The sequence below is a fragment of the Volvox carteri genome (assembly GCF_000143455.1).
Source record: "Volvox carteri f. nagariensis unplaced genomic scaffold VOLCAscaffold_8, whole genome shotgun sequence".
Taxonomy (NCBI): domain Eukaryota; kingdom Viridiplantae; phylum Chlorophyta; class Chlorophyceae; order Chlamydomonadales; family Volvocaceae; genus Volvox; species Volvox carteri.
Window position 1 is genome coordinate 965536 of NW_003307551.1, and position 19773 is coordinate 985308.

Below are 19773 nucleotides of genomic sequence, written 5' to 3' on the forward strand. Positions count from 1 at the left end.
AACTTTAGTGTCATTAGCCTGTCTCAACAACCGTTTTGCAACCCCAAAATGGATATAGGTCCTACTGCTTGAAGGTTTCTAGCATGAGCTCAGTCATTGGTTGGCCGTGCCGGGGCGCTCGGGCCCTTCTTGTACCCACACGCACGCGGTCAGGTCAACGGCCGCGACTCAGCCACCACATAGCTGCGGCAGCAGATTGGAGCTATGGTCCCTACCCGGCAGGGACCGACTGGCCTGTGGCGCAGGGAGCATACTCAGACCCACGGGCAGCTCCCCCCGGCGCACGGCCGCGCCCTTCACCTGCGCCTGAGAGGCCCCCGGACGGCCCCTGCACAAGCTACGACGGGGGCCAGGGTGTGCAAGTGAGCGAGTCCCCAGTGGCGGACTTATGTAGGCCTGCTACCAACATGAGAGATGGGGATCACTGCGCGTGATCTTACCAGACGCGCTACCAGACGCTCTGTGGGCTTGTGGCAGTTTTGTCCTTTTGCTGAGAATGACCCAATGCGAGGACGGGGTGGGGCTTGAGTCAGGGCCAATCAAGTTCATCTTCCCACGCCATACGCGCGCGACAACCTCATTCACCGATACACGTGGCCACCGGCCTCGTCGCGATTGCAATCCGCCCCATGCTGGGCTCCACAATGTGGGCCATGCAGCGCCCCGGAGCAAGGTTTCCTGGTAGGGTGGGGCGGAGGCTCAGTCCTCCGCTTCAAAATATGATTCGCTCAGCTGCACCCTGGCGACGCCCGCCCAAGCGCCGCCCCGTAGGCACCGACGCGTCCACACGCCTCTCCCTCGCGCCCGCAGGACTCCGACCCGCTGTCAGAAATTGCCCGAGTGGTGGTGGACGCAGTCGCTGGCTTTCTTTCCGCCGTGGTTGGCACCCTTTCCAATTGGGTATTGTCGCTGCTGCCCTCACACGTCAAACGCCGCGCGGTGGGTGTCTGGGGAGGCTGCTGGGTAGGGTGCGCTCAGGTTTGGCGGGGGAAGGCACCGTCCACTGCCACGCTGTACATGCCGGGTACACTGCATCAGAGGAGCCAGGGTAGAGGGTATCAAGGCCGGATGAAACTGTAATTTTAATTGGCTGCAACCTGTCGTGGCGGTTGGAGTTGGTGGCAGAAGGGGTTAGGTCGTGATACTATGTATGTACCAATCGCACACGTATGTAACCTGTCTAGGGCATGGGTTGCTGCCAATCCTATGCTATGCAGGTAGAGAACAGCGTGAAGGGTGCTATGGCGCTGCTGGGTATGGCACTGCTGCAAAGTGTCTTATCGGTAAGAGGACTGGGATGGGCCCCACAGGGATGGGGAGGGTGGCAGCTCACATCAGTTGTCGCATCACGATGAATACTACCACAGCCTGAAAGGTTGGCCTGGCGAGGCTTCCGTCCTCGCCAATGCCTTTATGGCACGCCTTTGCCTTGCACCGCCCTGCATCTTTTGATAACCTTGAAGGTCAGTCTCGCTAGATTTTCCGTGCGTGCCTTTTGTGTTGCCGCCGTGAAGTGTCGTCGCGAAGCTCCCGGCTTGCGCACCCCTCCTTTTTGATACGCTTCTCGCTCCTACTGTCATGTTGTCATCCCCCATGCAACGCGCCTCCCTCCTGCTGCAGTTCATCCTGACTGTGGGAACAGTCGTGCTGGCGGTGTACACAGCACACCAGGTGTTCGGGCTGCAGGTGCCGTTCCTGTCGGGAGGCGGGCGCCCGGACAGAGGCGGCATCGGCCCGGAAGGTGAGGTGGCGGTGGAGCGGAGGTCAGGGTACGTGAAGGCGGAACGCCCGTGGGATGGGAATTGGGTGGTACAACTCTCCTGTGGTGTGGTGGCGTATTGTGTCATAACGCATTGCCTCGTTGCAGCAGGCGCGATGCGGATTGCCGCAAACCACGACACGTCCCCTAGCCCCGGGGCATTGTGTGCTGGCTTTGCGGTGCGGCCTCTTTCCAAGGCGTCGTATTGACAGAGGCATGCCTGAGTGGAGTGCGGTGCCGAGCTCCCTGGCCTCGGTGGCTAACCCGTCACCCCGCTTTCCGCTGCCACCCCAACAGGCCCCGCACAGCCCGGTAGTGGTGCAGGCCCTGGGGTGGATCCACGGCTGTACGGCAATGCTGTGCCGCCATATCCGGGGTACGGCCCGTACCAACAGGGTTACGATAGATACTCTGGATACGGCGGTCAAGGCCAACCCTACCCTTCGCGGCCCAGAGCTGCCGACAGCAAATGGACTCAGGGTCCGCGGGCGGCCGCACAGGGCCCAGTGATTGACGTGTACTATGAGAGCCCATAAGGTGGCGTGAGCGGGCCTTGATAAGGCAGCGGCTTGAACGAGGAATCATGACTTGGCGGGGTTCAAAAGTGTAAACTGGAAGGGCGGTGGCAGTGGCAGGGCTGTAAAGTGTTGTGGTTGGGCAGGGCGGTTCGCAGCCATCCAAGACCGTCAGGGTACGCAGCATTTTTCAGTCCGTAGTTTTCATCATGGAAAGGAGCATATGCAATCCAGGGCAAACGCTTCGGCCTCTCCACCGCGCATGGATTTCCATTTGCATTACGTGGTTGGGAAGGGGGTTGGCTTTGTTTTGCTGTAGATTTGGATGGGAAGGTTGGTTGGATTCTCTGGAGGAGTTTTTCGGGGTTTCAATGTCGTTGAGGTAGTCGATGACAGTTACATGGTGACAGCTGCCATTGCCAACCCAGCGTGGGCTGCTACCATGTGGCCAATGTACATATATACTACAGCGGCTCATTGTGTACGGCGAGTGCTTACTTGTCGGAAGTAAGCACAAAAAGCCGCCCGTGCTGCATAGTCGCGGGTTCATCTAGGATGATTGAAGAGGTCATCTGTGCGGATGTGCAATGCTGGTGCCGATGCAGTGTTCGTTGCTGTACTGTACGACGCTTCGTCACGGTCGGGTGGTTAATTTGCATGCTTAGGTTGCCCAAAAATTGAAAACTGGGAAATTGAATTTGGTTTGCTATTATCGTTCACATGCATTGTAAGGATGGCAAGCTATTATCATGACGCCCGAGCTCATGCGCGTAAACTCAAGGAGATTTCCGAGGACAATAAGCGGCGCGCGGAACGAAAAGCTGAAATAGCGGAGACACAGGTGCCAGCAGCTAGCATCGGGTACCTCGCCGTCAAGGAAAGCACACGAAGTTCACCCAAACTTTTCTGCTGACCTCTCCTCTTGTAGGTCGAGCATCCACTGAACCACTTGTTTGTTGAAGGCCGTTCCTGTAAGATTTTCAGGAACTCAGAGCAACATCAAAACCTTGAAAACGGGATTGGCTTGATTCCGTGGGGAAATGGTGGCACTCTCATCGACCGATTTGACGGGCGTGCACTTCTGGACTTCTACAAGGAACCCGATGCTTCAGCTTGGACGCGGCCCAAGAACCCGCAGGAGGAAAAGCTAGAGCAGGTGTTGTTGCGGGACAAGCTGGGTTGGCAGCGCTCTGGCCGCAATGCCTGTGAACGTGCATTTCCGGCGTGTTCCCCGCTCGGAGGTCGCTTGGCTGGGCAAGGGGACTTTGGCAGAAGCCGTCAAGGTGTAGGCCGTGGAGACCGCTCTCAAGTACAGGACACCCAGCACAATTTCCGTGTCTGCTGCGCTGTGGTTTTTCCAAATGTCTTCCGAAACGTTACATGCTTTACCGGAAGAGTTCCTTACGCAGTACGATTAGGGTGCCGGTTGTTAAGCAGGGCAAGAATAGTCCGCGTCGGAACTCCGGCTCATTTTCCCCTCCCTCTCCTGTACGTGCCGCCATCATGCTATGCACCGCCAGATGTGCAAAACGTCCAGACGCAGGTCCGGATGAGAGCATGCGCCGCACGCGGCCACCCCTCGTAATGCCACCGGCTGTTGGATTCGCAACGCATTCCGTTACATACTCCGCCCCGGCCACTGTGCCGCAACATCGGCACTTCATCGTTCTTTGTGTCAACTGGAGCGTGCTTCACGCGCCGCGCCCGCCACTGCCAGTCCCGTCCCACGTCCTCTCCTCTCCCATCCACCTGCAGCATCCATGTCATAGAAAACTACATGCACCTGACCATTGGTTGTACATCTTCATCCATTACCCCCCAACCCCCGTGGCTTCCCCTCTCCTTCCAGTCGCTGCGCTTTGAGAGCTTTCGGGATGCGGTTCGGCTGGTGGGCAAGGGGCTGACTGAGCCGGAGGGTCTGGCATTCGCCCGACAGGAGAATATTGAGATACGGGCCGCCATGAGGGCGGCGGCCACGGCGGCAGCGGCGGCCGCAGCTGGGCAGCGCCACCCGCCACCCCTGGGCATTGCTATGCCGGCGACGGGTGGGTGCGTGTGCGTATTCGTATTGCATATGTTCGCGGCTGTTCGCTGGGGCCAAGAAGGCAGCTGATGGGAGGAGCGCGCTGGGGGGAGGGTGCGGATGGGAACCTGTGGGGTGGGGTAGAGTTGGCGCGCAGAGGAACTGCGAAGGTGTCTTACCACATACACCCAGGCAGATGCTGGCGACAGCAAGTGAAAAGCACAGGCAGACGAAACATGCATGACACGTTGGGTGCGGGCTAGTCCCTGGATCAGGTCGCGGCGCTATGGTTGGACATTACCGAAAGTGCTTTCCAAAAGCGGACAGCACCCAAATCAAGGCTTTGGATCCAGTCCTGGACTGTAGAACTCACCGCGTCGCCGCTACTCAACCCGACCCGTGAGTCGCGACAAAAACTGGGCGGGGGCTGCCCCGCAGGCACGGGCGTGTTTGCCGCCGTCGGCTTCAACTACGGCGGCAACGCTGGTGGTAGCGGCTCCGCCGCGGGGGCCGGTGATAGCAGCAGCTGCTCCTCAGACAGCGATGATGACGACGATAGCGATGATGAGGATGTGGAAGGGGCCAGTGAAGACGCCGATGCGGGGCAGGAGGCGGAGGACGACCGCATTGATGATATCGCGGGTGAGGAGTGAGGGCAAAAGAGAGGGGGGGCATGGCCGCTGCACATGCATCCTGGGGCCTGGTTCACGCACGTTCCATCGCCGCCCCATACTTAAATACACACACGCACATCTTATGGGTCCCGGGCCCTTTCCCACTTATAAGTTACCCCACCCTTTCCCGCGTCCACACACTTGCGAACTCGCAGAACAGTACGGCCTCACCGATTTTTCCTACCGCCTCCACCGGACGCTGCAGCAGGAGGGCGAGGACGAGGCGCGGATGCGGAAGCCACCCAGGTCAGCGGGGGGGGGGGAGAGCGCCGTGATGCAAATGCACAAAATATCAGGTGTTGAGGTCCGGGATAATGAATTCTGTCGAGGTTTACAACAACCTGAGCGACTGCCCGTAGTTCCAGCTGATTCCTGCTCTGAGGCAAGGGCAGGGAGGGCGATCCAGATGGGGCAAGGCAGCGTTGCAGGAGCCATCATGTGCCTCGCCGCTTCCCACTACACTCTAAGCGCCCCCGTGTGCCTCCATGGTAGCCGGTGGGGGAAGGAGCACCCTCTGTCAGAAAGGACCGGTCCCTCAGTCTGCCCCTTCCTGGGATCTCCCTGGCACCCATACCCGGTGTTGCGTGTGCCTTCACCTACACTGCCGCCCTTTCCGTCGCCGTCGCCGCACCGCTCGCAGGCGCCGTGTGAGCCGCAAGAACGCCCGAGAGCGGGCCCGGCGGATGGCGGGTATGGGTCTGGACCCCACCGGCGCGCCCATCGGCCCCGCCAGGGACTGGACACAGCCGCCCCCCAGGTCGGCCGCTCAGGACAACATCCGTATCCTGCCGCCCAGGTAGGTAGAGGGGCCGGAGTTAGGGAGCAGCTCTCATCAGCGTGCCGTCACGAAACACTGACCGCACCCAGTGGTAAGGGCTGAACATGGTTTTTTCCGCCCCTACGCGGTATGGCAGCTTCAATTCAATTTCGCTGATCTCCCATATGGGATTTTTCACCTAGGCCTTGGTATTGTGCCTTCGGCGCCCGTGCCGGCAACCCTCAACCTAGTAGCCCACTTCCCGGCACTGCAGGCCTGCCCGCGACGCTGCAGATGACGGCGGCCACCGGCGCAGGTGCGAATGGTGACTGGGTCGGCAGGAGGGTGCAGGAAACTCACAGGGGCTTAGGTCCAAGACCGGTCTTGATGGAGGGTTGTGCCTGGCGCTATTAGGAACAAGCACGTGCAAACCCCCAGCCCTGTAGCTCAGCTGCTCCCCCTCTGGAGGCGGACCATCGCTCCTCCCACAGGCACCCCGCCCCCTCTGGCTAGTTGCTGCTGCTAATGCGCTAGTTGATGGGGTGATGTTGTTTGCTTCTTGCAAATGGTTATTCCTCTGCGTATGTGGACATGTCACGCACCTGCTGGGCTCCGGGCTCGTCCATGTGGTTATTTGGAATCCCATAACGTCTTGGCAGGCGCTCCAGATCCAGATCCAGATCGCGCTCACGTACTCGTTCGCGGTCGAGGTCGCCGGGGAGGTGCGGCCCGGGGGTTACTTTCCCGGGGAAGATGCGGGAGAGTGTGTACATCTGTTCAGGTTTTGCATACTTGCATGTCGCACAGACGCGGATGTGAATATATCGCACATCGTAGAAAACTAAACTACAGACCTCGTGTATCATTGTTAGGAGGGAAGTATTGAGGGGAGGATAAAACGGGAGGATGTGACTCGGAAGCTGCAGCCCCCAGTGGGGTTGCGAGGCGGGAATCTACACTGGAACATGCGGAGGGCTTTATGGGAGAAGTTTCGTCCTGGGTATCGAAGCGGCCATCTTGCTCGCCTTCCCCCGATTACCTATAAACTGCCTGCATGCAGGCACCGCTACACGGAAAGCGGTCGTACACAATACATTACGGAGTTCTCGTCCGCCTTGGCTCCCGGATCTCGCGGGGTTACCAGCGGCCGGGCGGGGCCCAGCGGCGGGTCCGGCGGTGTGGCTGCCGCGCTGGTGCAGCAGCAGCTGGCGGCAAACCGGCCCTCCATCGACAGGTGACAGATGGTTTGGGTTGGCTTGCTGCGCCTTATGAGGAGCGGCAAAAGCTGCCAACTTTGGACTCCTTTAAGAGCTATGGAGGATGGTTCTGTGAGCACCGTTGCTGCGGTCAGCACCCTCAGCATGCGGGCAGTCCCTACGATAACCTCAAAACAGTCCTTGCAGACAGCCTGCAGGTCGAGGGGTCCACATGTAGCCGTTCTCAAAACTGTTGCCAGTAAGCCCCTCAGCCGATGTGGCCCGGTTGTGCTCTGCATACCCAATTAAAGCAACGTTTGATTGCAACGATTGCCTTTTTGTTGTAATACGCCGTTCTCGCTTTAGTTCTCACGTCCACATCGCCTATAGTTGTGGGGCCCCCCATGATAACGTGATCGTCTTCGCCCCGGCCCCGCCCGTCCCGCGGCCACCGCCAGGTCTATGTTTGAGCGCGAGGAGGCCATTCTGGATGCGTTGCCCGACATGCCCGACCCCGCGGCCTTGGGCGCGCAACCCATCCCTCTGCCGCCCACTAGCGTCCAAGCGATACGGTGTGGATGAGGGGAGGGGCTGGGCAGATTACGGTGGTGCGGGGCAGCAAGTGCCCCGGTGTGGGCGGCAGCCGCCGCTGCCGCCCAGTGCTCTGTTGCGGCTACTGCTGGTGGCTCAAGGCTGGAGCACTGGGTCGGGGAAGGGGATGGGCAGGAAAGGCTGTGGGTGGAGGGTTGCGGTCCAGCCCGTCGGTCACTTTTGGTGAAGGAGCGCAAGGCCGTGTAAAGCCGTGCTTTGTGTTATGGGTTGCTATGACTTGCAGACGCTTCCTCCTGTGCCGTGTGAGTGCGCGTCGGCGTTATTAGCGTATGACGGCTGTGCGAGGTGATGGCACGGCGTTGCGTTAATGATGAAGGTACCCTAGGACCCCGTGCAGGGCTGGAACCCGTTCCAGCGTTGCGTGGAGCAATTCCTGAAACCCCAAACATATGACACGAAGTCCGTCATCTCTCCTTTCGCCGTAGCCTCGCGTTGCAAGGCGTAGTGTGGTGTTTGCGGTCACCCACGCCTTTGGGCGAGCTGGCCCGCTTCTGCGGTTGCGCAAATGTGGAGTACGTATATATACTTCGCGCTGAAGCGGACGCGGGATGATGATGATGCCCCCCACATACCCGCATCAAAAACCAATCTGCCGTCCGTGGGTCCACCGGCTTTTACGAACAGCCCCGCACGTGTGTGCGGAACTTGTACGTTGTACACGTTGTGCGGGAAGTACTGATCCCTCCCTCTTGGACGGCTGCCCTCGTCCGGTGCTGCGGGCGGACGGACGTCTGGACGAACTGGGCGTGCACGCACGGGGTGCCTTGACACGCACAGAGCGGCCGCTGCGGAGGGAGGCCGCCGGGATGGCCGAACCGGGGGCGGCGGAGGAGGCGGAAGCCGCCGGGAGCGCGAACGTGACGAACGGGAACGGGAACGGGAGCGGGAGCGCAACTACCATGGCTACAGCTACCGCCGTCGCTACGAGCACTCCCGGAGGAGTAGCCGAAGCCAAAGCCGGAGTAGAAGCCGAAGCAGGAGCCGGGAGCGGGAACGGGATCGTGACCAGGACCGCGATAGCCGGGACCACGAGCGACCCAGCGGCAGTAGCGAGGCCGACCGGCTCCGTGACCGGCAGCGATCGGGCTCCGGCACGAGCACCTCGGGTTACGGGGCGCCCAAGGTGAGACCGATTTAACACGCTGCCCGGGCCGCTGCAACTGCATCCCGTATCGCATCGTGCCTTGCCGGCCGCAGCGGCTCATGAGGGATGGTGCTTGTTCTAGCCTTCACGACCGGCGGACTGGCGATGTTGCTTGCGGTCGGCGACACAAGGCCCCAAGCCCCTGTGTACAGGCCTTCTCTCCCACCTCTCGTGTTCGCGCTCCTTTGCTTTCTTCTGCTTGCCTATAACGGATTGACACACCGTTACCGCGCTGCAACTTTAAGCTTGGGGGGGACCACCGTTGTCCTAGCTCTGCACCACTCCGCGGGGCTCCGCCCGCCCGGCCCTGACCCACCCGTGTTGCCTTCCCAGGGAACGATGCCTGGCGGCGGTGCGACTGCGGGAGGTCGAGTTACGGCAGCTGGCGGGAGCGGCCCCGCGGGCGCCGCGGCCGTCAAGGAAACTCCCCAGGAGCGGTTGAAGCGCATCATGGCCGCCCAGCTGAACAAGCAGGCGCAGAAGGACCACTTGGTGGCAGCACAGAGGAAGCTGCAGGTCGGTGTCATGAGGGGAGGCGAGAGGCATGGCGGGCTCTGCGGCGATGGCGGCAGCGGCCGTGGTTCCTGACAGGAACGGCCAGTGCTTGCGCAGAGCACAGAGCAGCCGCCGGGCTGCTGCGTGTCTGCTGCTGCTATCAGGCAGTGCCTCTTTACCCCTCCCCTCGTCCTTTCCCTCAAGCTCGCTGCCTGCTGACGCCGTTCGGGAGGGCAGGCAGGGCCCCGGGTGTTCCGCGCACCCCCCGAGGAGGATAAAGGGGACGAAGGGCCGACGTCGGCTCTCACGGACACGTCTTGCTGAGGCAGCTGGAAGAACTTGCGTACATTTGCAAAACCGACGTTATGGGCATTTCCCCAGTATAACATTCGGCAGTTGGCAGGCGGTTCTGTGTCCGCAAGAGGGGGAGATTTAATGAGTGCCTCCCTTGGCAAGGGCCCGTGGATGCGAGATTTGGGACAGAGAGAAGGGTTTGGCGTGCCGGTGTACGGGGATTGGCCAGGGGTTTGATGTCGCTTCGTTGATCCACCCAGTGGCAGCGGCCGGTGTTGAGGAAGCAAGAACACAAACGACGTTGCCGTGTCTGCGGCAGCAGTGCAGCTGTAGGCGAAACCGCTCACCCTTATTTTGGGTCAACCACAACCTGCACACGGTGGTACAACCTGGGCAGCAGGTTACCTTGTGTAGCGCTCCTCTGTGGCACTTGTCCAGCATCTCGGCGACGTATGTCCCCCCAGCGGGTCTGGAAAAGGGCGGATCCCCAAAAGCCAAAGATGAACGCAAGGTGTCAATAAGGCCTTATCGCAATCATGGTACGCTAAGTACATGGCAGACTTCTTAACCCTTCCTTGCTTGGCGTTCGGCTGTTGGGGCCACCTACCTAAATCGCAGGTGGAGAAGGAGAAGGAGGCTCGTCAGGCTCTGGAGAGGGTGGTCATGCGCCGCTCGCCCTCGCCGCCTGCGAGAGACAGGGAGCGGGACAGGGACAGGTCCGATTACGACTCGTACCGCAGGTAACTGGGAGGCTGGGAGGGACGCCTGAGCCGAGCGCCGCAGTTGGGGAGGGTTAGAGCCACCAGCCCATCACCGATGCGCACTGCTGCCAGGAAGCAGCAGCGCAGCACGGCTGAATTCCAGCAATGCCAGGTAGTGTTGGATTGGGAACAGGTATCCCCCAATCCCCGTTAAGGAGGACTGCGAGGTAAGTGGGCGGCGTGCGAGCCCGTGCAAGCCCTTCGAGAGGGCGGCCTTGCGCGGCTCCGGTGAACTGTCAGCCCGCTGAGAATATTATAATAAGAATTATGTCGGTGGTGCTGCTATGCCCTCTGCGCTGTCTGGTGTTGGAGTGTGAAGGAATGTTCAGTCTGCTAACCCGGAGGTTTGACATAGAACGGCATGTTCACTGCATAAGGAAGCAAATCCTGTCCACCCCGAAAGCCCCAAAGCGGGCCCCCCGATCCAAAGCGGGCCCCCCATGTATGTCACCACCCGACTCCACGGCTCCTCCTGTGCAGGGGTCGATCGAGGTCTCGATCTCGATCTCAGTCACCGAGGGGAGGTGGAGCCGGGTCCCGACGGCGTAGCCGCAGCAGGTAAAAGTCGCCGACTGAAAAAGAGCAGCTGGCGTGATGTGCACGGGCACTGATGACGGCCAACACCTGACGCCGTTAACCCCGTCCAGCTATTAAGGTTTTATACGGATGTTCGGCCCCATGGAAGGGGGCTTCCGGAGCGTTTGCTTGATTAGCTGGGTTCCGGCTGGCTGTGTTACGCGTACTGGTGAGAGAGAGTTGTTCAGAGCCGTTTAGGTTTCAGAGTGTATTTGTGGGATTGCATATCGGGTATGGTTTGGAGCGGTTGTGGTGATCCGGGCTGTGAGGCTTGGCACGGAGAGTGGCGTATGCGTGGAGGGGATGTGCAATGTGCGCACGTATGGGACCTTTCAATTGTTCGGTGCAAGTGCTTGGTATAGGTGATGACACACTTTTTTTAAAAGCTCCATCCCACGCCTGGTCACGTCGGCCCATACAGGAAAGCATACCCCTTCCCCGTATCTGCCCGAGTATGAAAGTGATACTTCTATCTTTATGCGAGGCCGACGGTCCAGCATTGAACTGTGAAGGAGTGTTCGCTGCAGATGGCACTCGAGCGGCACAGCGGCATCTGTTGTTTAAGATAATGAATTGCTAGGCGTTGTACACAGAGGTTGGGTGTCGCCATACATGGCTACCGTGTCGTACATGTCAAGGTCATGGTGTATATGTACAAGCAGCAACCAACCGGCCAGCATACCGGTTGGGCCTGGAATGTAAGGAACAGGTAGGGTCATGCGACAGCGGCTATCGTGGCTGGACCCACGGACCGATCATCCATCACCACCACCACCGCCAACAACAACAACAAAAAGTTGTGCCCTCTGAGCTGCCCGCATGCGAATGCGGTGCGGCTTGGCGCGATGCGCCATGATGCCGTTAAGATGAAATTCCGTGAAGGCGGTGCTGCCTACGCAGTTTGCCGCCGGTAGATGATGCTGGCTGCCGGCCGATCGTTCATTGACCGGAAACGCCGGGCTGTGTATGGCTAGGTGCACTGCAGCGAGGGGCCACAACATAAAAAATATAGTTACCCTAGACAGGTCGCATGAATCTAAGCGAGTTGGGTAAAAGCAATACGCCGTCCCAGTCGGAATCGTTCCTTAAAACCTATCACGAACGAACAGTCGCCTGGGTCGGGGCGAGCATCTCCATCCTGCTGTTGCTAATGTGGCTCCTCTTGAGCGTTGCCGCGGCGTCCTAATGGTCGAAAATGCGACATCACTTCAAACTTCAAACCGCGTCGGCTGCTGCTGCAGCGTGGCATAAAGAAACTCATTCCCCTCCGTAGCCCCCTTTTTTCGCATAAAACCTTTCCCTGCCAAAACAACTCATCATCCCCATGGCCGGTTGCATCAGCCATGTAAACAACTTGTCGCGTTACGCAGTCAATACCCTGCAACCCACACATTGTACAAACTTACATACATACAAGCATAAATACGGTCATAGTGCGCCCTGCACATTGCCAGCGTCTAGCCACACATCCCGCTCCGCACCAAGTAGCAACCAGGCCCAAATGCCCCAGCTGCGGTTGCCTTTCACCACAAGGCCACTGCTGCGTCCACAAGTGAATGAGTTGCCCTGACTAGTCAAGCTGTGTGTTTCAACAGGGCTGCACAGCCGGGCTAGGTCTTCTTAGTGAAATTAGGCATCTCCTTCTTGGGCTTGCTCGCCAGCACCGCCTCGAGGGACAGCCCCTCAAATCCGGTCTCACGGCCTCCGCCCCCACCTCCACCGCCGCTGCTCGGGCCTCTAACCGGCGCCCCGCCATCAGGCACCCCGGAGGGCCCCGGACCGGGAACCCCACCGCTGCCGTGCACCGCCATGCCTGGTCCCGCTGGCGGCCGGCTGTTGTTTCGGTGCTGCCACACGTCATTGAAGCCGGACAGCGCACCATGCTTAGCGTTGGGCGCTGACCAACCAGCCACCATACGGGACATGGAAACACGCAAGTAGTCGGGCAGGTCGGGACTGGCCGCGGCGCCGCCACCAGAGCTGTAGCTGGGTCCAGCGCCTGAAGCGCCGGGCGGTGCGGAAGCGTAACCCAAGCCGGCACCGCCAAAGCCATCCTGCAAAGAGAACGTGGGCGCATGGCCACGTCGGGCGAGACAGCGAGACGTTGGGCGAGGCGGTATGGCAACCGCTGCCTTGAAATGGCGATGGTCAAGAATGCACAAGGGCATGGGACGTTTTACTAGGGGTGAAATGTGCGGCTTCTGAAAACATCGTCAAAACAATGCTGCTTAGCTTGGACCCCTCCCACACGCCTCGATATCAACTTCAAGCCCAGCTCACGTAGTGGCCATTCGAGTTGCGCTTGAAGAGCTGCGGCTTGTATGGGTCGGCAATGGGCCCGGTGTGAGCCAGGGGTCCGTGCCCCTCCAGCGTTCCGGGCAATGCGGCCCCGGGTCCCAGGTACCCAGGAGGCCTGCCACCGCCCTGTCCGTAGCCGTAGCCATTCCAGTGGGGCGGTGGATGTGGTGGTGGCGGGAAGCCGGCCATGTGCATGTGGGGAGGAGGGCCTGGGCCCGCTCCGGGCCCACCCGCCCACATCTCGCCTGGCGGGACCATGGCGGGTCGGATATGCTGCGCACGCAGGACCAAAGACGGGGCCAGGGACTCCATGTTATTGGCGTGCGGGAGCCCCTTCTTGGCAAGAATGGAAGACGGACGTGGACCCGATCCCAACCACCTGTCCTTAGGGCGCTGCATCCCGGGAACCTGTCCGATCGACGGCAGCCATTCCCATCCTCGTGTGGGTCCCCGGACTCCCTTCCCAAGCATCCCACCGGATACCCATTCCCCACTGGTCCTCTGGCCACTCTAGCGTACGGCTGCAACGCTCTGTGGCCCCATCCGTACACACACAACCACGGACATCGTCACCCTCCAGGACGCACCTGCAGCGGTGAGGTATAGGGGCCGCCAGCTGGGCCGAACCCTGGCAGCCGGCCGCTGCCGTCCAGCGCTCCCTCGTTCATCGCCCCTGGCCCAGGTGCTCCGGCCCAACCTGCGGGCCCACCGACATTGCTGCCAACAGGAAACAGCCCCTGCATTATGGGCCCCTGAGGTGGCGGCAGGTGACCCGCTCCTACGTAATACGGGCCGCCCGGCGGTGGGGGCAGGCCCCCGAGGCCCCCAGGTCCAGGTCCAGAGGGCGCACTGGTGGGTAGGGCGCCCGACGGTGGCGCCATTTCCAGCATCCCCGACCCTGCGTCCCTGCCGTGGGACAGGCGCGGCCCTTCTGAGTTGGCGCGGCGCAGGTCGTGATGGTTGTCCCCCAAGCTGTGCATGGCCCCCAGGTTGGGCTGCGGCGCCTGGCCTGGTGAGCACACCAGCGGCACTGCCGTACTACCCGTGCTGGTGGAGGATACCATGGCCGCCGCCAGCTGGTGGTGCTGCTGCGGTGGCGGTGGTGGCGGCGCCGGCGGCTGGTGCGAATGCACCCACGGTGGCGGGGAGGCGCTTGAAACAGCGGCAGCGGCGGCTGCTACAAAGCCCGGCGGGGCAGGAGGATGTACCGCCGTTGCCACCACCGCCTCCGGCAGCGGCGGCGGCACGTTCCAGCGGGCTCGCGCCCTGCTGCCATTGGCGTTTATCGCGGCCTGCGCCGCCGCCATGGCCACCTCGGGGTTCTGTACCGCAAAGGCCATGTACTGCTCCGCACTAATGGCGCCGGCCGCGGTGTTGGCAGCTGCAGTACCTCCAGGCGGTTCCCCTGCGCCACTCCCCACCTGCTGCTGCTGCTGCTGCGGCTGCTGCTGCTGCGGACGCGGTCCAAGGCCCGGCTGAGGCCCTCGTGCCATGCGGCCCGGGGAGAGCCGGGCTGGGCTGTGCGGTGGCGAAGTCCCAAGCATGGGCAGCTGCACTGGCGCCTGGGATGCAGCCCTGGCGCTGTAACCGCTCTCGGAGGTGCGGCCCCCGGCGGCTGCAGCGCCGCCCAGTGCGGGACCCGCTGACGCTGGCGCTGTCACATCCCCCATGCTACCGCTGCCGAGGCGCTGCAGCTGCAGCTGACTGCGGCCCTTGCCTGGCCGGGGCTTCCACCCTGCCGCTGCATCCCCGGAGACGTCTTCACCGCCATCCGCCGCGTCACCGCAGCCGCCGCTACTCCTGGCGATGCCACCCAGCACATCGGCCGCAAGGTTTCGGCTCCTCGCCGCACGCACTGCCGCCGGCGCAGATCCCACCGCGTCCATTGGGGCTGCAGAAAGAGACGCGTCCCCAGTGCCCGGGTCCATCCATTTCCGTGACTGCGCAGCGCTGCCACAGCCAGCCCCACCGCCACTGCCGGCTGCTGCTGCCCCTGCCGCGGCTTGGTTCCCACCATCCTCCGTCACTCGCCGCAGCGGGTCATTGGGCACCGATCGCTTTAGCGCCGACAGCTTCCGAAAGTAGTCCTCCTTGTCACGAGGCCCGCCAGGACCTGGGCCCCGTGCCGTGCCTGTTTTGCTCACCCCGGGGGCCCCGCCGCCATGCACAACTTCCGGCAGATTCAGATCAGCCCGCATCCCCGGCGCCACTAGGGCGATGGCGGCCGGAGCGTGCGTGAGTCCAGCAGCGGCGCCAGGAGCTGCATCCACTGCAGCAGCAGCAGCAGCCTGCAGTGGCGGTGCCTGGCGTACCGAGGTCTGGTCCTCGGTGCAGCCCCCTCCAGAAAATCCAGCAGCGAAGGTGACGTCCGGCATTGTGACCTCACTAATAGACTCCCCCCCGCCTCGCGCATGGAGAGGATGCCGGGCACCTGCACTGGAAACACGATGACCCGTGGGTCGCTCAGGTGAGGAGTGTTGCCTGGCGTCCTGCTCTGTGTAGGCCATGGGCGTGAGGGGAGGATGGTGGCCGATTGAAGGGGGGATGGCGCCGGCGGCGGTCGCCTCGCCGGTGCTGCTGGTGGGCCGGCTGCCGGGGCGGCTGCCGGGGCGGCTGGGCGGCCGGCTGGAGGGCGGCGTGGGGTTGTATACGCGGCCTACTGCTGCCGGAGATACAGCGCCGGCGGGAGGCGGCCGTGCAGCAGCCTGCGCAGTGACCGCATCGGCCACCGCTTCCGGAGAGGACACCCGCCGGTTCGCGTCGCCCCCAGCGACGGCGGCGGCAGCTGTCCCTCTGCTGCCCGCAGCGGCCCCGCCAGGGACTTCCCATTGCCGTCGCCGTCGTTGCTGGTGCGGATTGCCGCATGCATTGGAGGGCGGCGTTTGCGCGCTGCTCTCTGCCGAAGTGCTCAGCGGGTCATCGTACGAGAACGAGGACGACACGCTGCTGTCAACTACAAGTCGGTCGACGATGGCGGCTACGGCGATGCCGTTGAGCGCAGCTGAGGTGCCTGGGCCCGACTGCCACCGTCCGCCGTCACCTTGCGCGTCCAGCTGCTGATGTTGCTGTTGCTGTTGCCGCTGGGGACTTGGGAATGTGGGGATGCGGCTCTGCTGTGTGCGTGGCCGTACGTCCAAACCCGGTGACGGGGAGGTGGGGATCTGGCTGGCTCGGCAGGGGCTGATACGCCGCACCTCGGACCCGGGCTGCGGGCTCCCCTGCTGAGCAGCGACCGCGCCCGGCCCCGAGGGGATGACTAGCAGCATGCCGCCCTTGGACTGCTGCTGCCGTGTGCCCTGCTGGTGTTGCTCTAACATCTGCTGCTGACGACCCGCCTCCATGGCGGCCGCAACCGCTGCAGCGCGCGCATTTGCGGCTGCAGCTGGCTGTGGCCGCCGCCGCGCCTGTGCCGGGACGCCCTTGTCCGGGGCCCCCGGTGACTCTGCTCGTGTTACTGCGGGTACTGGAGAGGACGACCGGTCACGGCCACCGCCGTCGCTGCTGCCTCCGGTTCGCCACCTTTGCGCGCGTTCCTTGTCACCGCGGCCTCGTCCGGAGTCCGGAGCCCGAGGGATGGCCATGCCACTGCCGCCGCCGGCGTTGCAGCCAACCGCGGCTCCTGAGTCTGCCGCCGCCGTCGCGGCTGCTTCCGCTGCAGCCGCTTCCTCCTGCGCCAGCTCTCGGGACCACGGTGAGGAGTCCGCTGCAAAGTCGTCTCGCCAAGGCGGCCGCTCCACCTTCTTCTTAACGAGCTTCTTTTCCGCTCGGCCCGCCGGCGGCTTGCCATGGCCCGCAGCAGGACTGGCACCGGGGCCGTCAAATGGTGCCTTGCTGGCGCTGCGGGGATGATGCGGCGGCGGGGGCGAAGGAAGCCTACGCTCCGAAACCGGTCGTGGCCGTGACGGGGCACTTGCAGCTGCCCCGGCTGCAGGGTTCGCAGCTATGCCTGGCGGCGGTCGGGATGCCCGTGGCGGAGGTTGTGCCGAAGGTTGACGTACCCGCATCTGGTCCAGGCGGCCGTCTGCGGGAGAGGGGTTCCGCAGCATCCGGCCGCCAGGCGGCACCGATTGGGATCGCGGCCCGTCGGCTGCGGGTACGCGCCCAGCCTCGCCATCCGCTCTGCCGACGGCTCTAGGGGAACGTTGCCGGGGCGGCGGGACGGGCGCTGCTGACACATGCTCGCGTGAACGGGTTGGCGGGCGTGTCCTGCCCTCCTGGAAGATTTCGAACTCGTGCTGGAGGCGGGCGAACTGCTCCTGCAGCTCTGCGAGGGTGATGTCGCCACGCCGTTTGCCCGCCTCGCCATGCAGCTGCCCTGACACGACACGTTCTAAATGCGTTTCGGAGTCGGAGTCGTCATTAGGCTCCAAGTGATCCGCCATGGCGTCGTCCTCCTAATGCAGTTACGCCAGCGCACGAGTGAGGTGTACCGTCATGGACTAATGGAATGCATTGTCTATTCTTCTTACCATGGTGACCGCAGCAGTGTGCCCAAGATTCAGGAGGCTGAGGGTGACCTGCACATGCCGCTGTTGAACGCTTCCGACGAAGGTATTTTTTTGTTATCATACACATATCAAGTGCAATATTATATGCCTTAGCATATTATGCTCAAAAGCTTTGCAAGCCTTGCATGTGCATTTCCAACATCCAAGCTAGCCCACAAAGTAGATGGAACGCTTCTTCGTACCCCAATTGCCCAAAGCAGAAACCACGGCAGATAACGCCCATATGTTGATACAGTGGAAAAGCGGAGTGTAGCATGTAGCAACTTGTAAAGGCAGTACGATTTGCGTTTACGCTTGTAAAAGTCAAATTGCACATGCTTATTTTCTAGTATTTTTGATTTATAGTACTTCCTTCATTGTTGGTCCTATTTAAATGGCTCGAGGGACAACGAAAAAGTCCAAGGCGGCTGCTAAGCCTGCCGAGGAGGAGGTAGTGAAGAAGAAGACAGCCGCTGCCAAGAGTGGCTCAAAGCGCCGTGACAGGGAAGAGCCAGCTGAGAAGGCAGCACCGCCATCCAAGCCCGAACCTGTACCGGCTAAGGAGGATTCGCCAACCCCCCCGGAGAAGCCCGCAGCAAAGCGGCGTCGCGTTGAGCCCAAGGTGACAAAAGTTGCCAAACCTCCCAGCCTCTTTCCTGGACAGCCAGCGCTAGAGCTTTTCATGTTTGGGACCAACTCATTCGGAGCACTGGGGCTGGGGGATCCGGAGGATGCCGACGACCCCGACACGCGCTCTCAGATTCCACGGCCGAAGCTGCCAGTTTCAGAGGAGCTGAAATTTGTCCAGGTGGCATGCGGTGGCATGCATACCGTTGGGCTCACGGTGGACGGTGACGTGTACACCTGGGGCGTCAACGACGAGGGGGCGCTAGGCCGCAAGACGTCCGGCACCTGCTGGGAAAAGGAATCCGACGATGTTAAGGGCGACAGCTTCGTCCCCGGCCAGGCGCAGCTGCCCAATGGCATGCAGGCCGTGCAGGTCGCTGCTGGTGACGGGTTCACGTTTGCCGTTGGCGCGGACGGCTGTCTCTACGGCTGCGGGTTCTTCAAGGACGAGGTCGGGGCGCTGTCAGGCTTCACCCCAAAGGTGAAGATGCAGGGCCTGTTTGCGCTGATCTGGAAGCCGGAATCCTTGCGTGATCGCATCAAAAAGTTGGAATGTGGCGCGCGCCACGCCGTGTTACTCACCAACAGAGGCGACGTGCTGACATGGGGCTCTGGCAGCCAGGGCCAGCTCGGCCGCGTCAAGCCGTACCACCAGGACTCAGAATATCAGCCTACCGCAGCAGAGCTGTTCCAGCCTACCCTCGTTGCGCACCTGCCATACGCCCTGGGCAACACCACCGCTGTGGACGTTGCCTGCGGCGCTTACAGCACATTCGTTATTGGCAAGAATGGTGACGTCGCAGCGTGGGGCCTCAACAACAGCGGGCAGCTGGGCATCGCCAAGCAGAGCGACGATGACAACATCAAATGGGAGCCCGAGTCGGTCGACTCGCTGTCTGGTGTGGTGCACATTGCTGGCGGCGAGCAGCACTCGCTGGCACTTACCAAGAAAGGCGCGCTATTGTCCTTCGGTGCCGCTACGTATGGCATGCTCGGCCGCCGTGACGTGGACACTACCACCGCGAACGACATCCATCCTGAACCCAAGCAGGTGGACGGACTGGACGGCATCAAGGTGGAGGCCATAGCCGCCGGCACCAACGTTTCGGCGTGTACCACCACCGATGGCGACGCGTGGTTCTGGGGCAGCAACACCAACCTGCAGCTTGCCAAGGGCACGGACGATGACGACGAGCCGGTGCCAAAGAAGATGGGCCGCGTCAAGGCGTTTGGCTACCGCCGAATTCACACTTTATGCTTTGGTGGGCAGCATGGAGCGTTGCTTGCGGGGCCGCAGGGTGAGGTGGCGCCCGGTGGCGGGGTGACAGCCCCCGTGGCGGCGCCGGCGGCTCAGCCAGCTGCAGGAGGGGCGGGAGGCAGCGCCGGTGCCGGGCCTTCCACAGCACTGGCACCGGTGGCGGCGGCGCCCGCAGCGGCGGCAAAACCGGCAAAGGCGGCGCCCGCAGCGGCGGCAAAGCCGGCAAAGGCGGCGCCCGCAGCGGTGGCAAAGGCGGCAAAGGCCGCGCCCGCAGCAGCGGCAAAGGCGGCCGCGGTA

The 19773-nt window shown here is 62.1% G+C and overlaps 3 protein-coding genes across 3 annotated transcripts; 2 read left to right on the forward strand and 1 right to left on the reverse strand.

Annotated features, from left to right (window-relative positions):
• Positions 1-153: 153 nt before the first annotated feature.
• VOLCADRAFT_103657 (uncharacterized protein) lies at positions 154-10779 on the forward strand (the record flags this gene model as incomplete). The annotated part of the gene is made up of 21 exons (XM_002947836.1): positions 154-362; positions 811-939; positions 1218-1283; positions 1621-1741; positions 1868-1938; positions 2057-2239; positions 3203-3485; positions 3795-3817; positions 4124-4319; positions 4736-4939; positions 5127-5217; positions 5612-5767; positions 6003-6044; positions 6388-6450; positions 6789-6962; positions 7383-7496; positions 8314-8659; positions 9014-9196; positions 10088-10209; positions 10303-10342; positions 10711-10779. Exons 3-21 carry the CDS (start codon positions 1242-1244, stop codon positions 10777-10779), a joined length of 2523 nt encoding a protein of 840 aa, XP_002947882.1. The 5' UTR covers positions 154-362; positions 811-939; positions 1218-1241.
• A 1637-nt stretch (positions 10780-12416) lies between these two features.
• VOLCADRAFT_88236 (uncharacterized protein) lies at positions 12417-17576 on the reverse strand (the record flags this gene model as incomplete). Its single annotated transcript, XM_002947985.1, has 6 exons — positions 12417-12860; positions 13087-13377; positions 13692-13777; positions 13814-14450; positions 14661-17498; positions 17574-17576. The coding sequence occupies 6 exons, from the start codon at positions 17574-17576 to the stop codon at positions 12417-12419; spliced, it is 4299 nt and encodes a 1432-aa protein (XP_002948031.1).
• Positions 17577-18273: 697 nt separating this feature from the next.
• VOLCADRAFT_57885 (uncharacterized protein) lies at positions 18274-19503 on the forward strand (the record flags this gene model as incomplete). Its single annotated transcript, XM_002947837.1, has 1 exon — positions 18274-19503. A coding segment is annotated over one exon (1230 nt), but the record flags the coding sequence as incomplete, so codon positions are not given.
• Between the last annotated feature and the right edge of the window lie 270 nt (positions 19504-19773).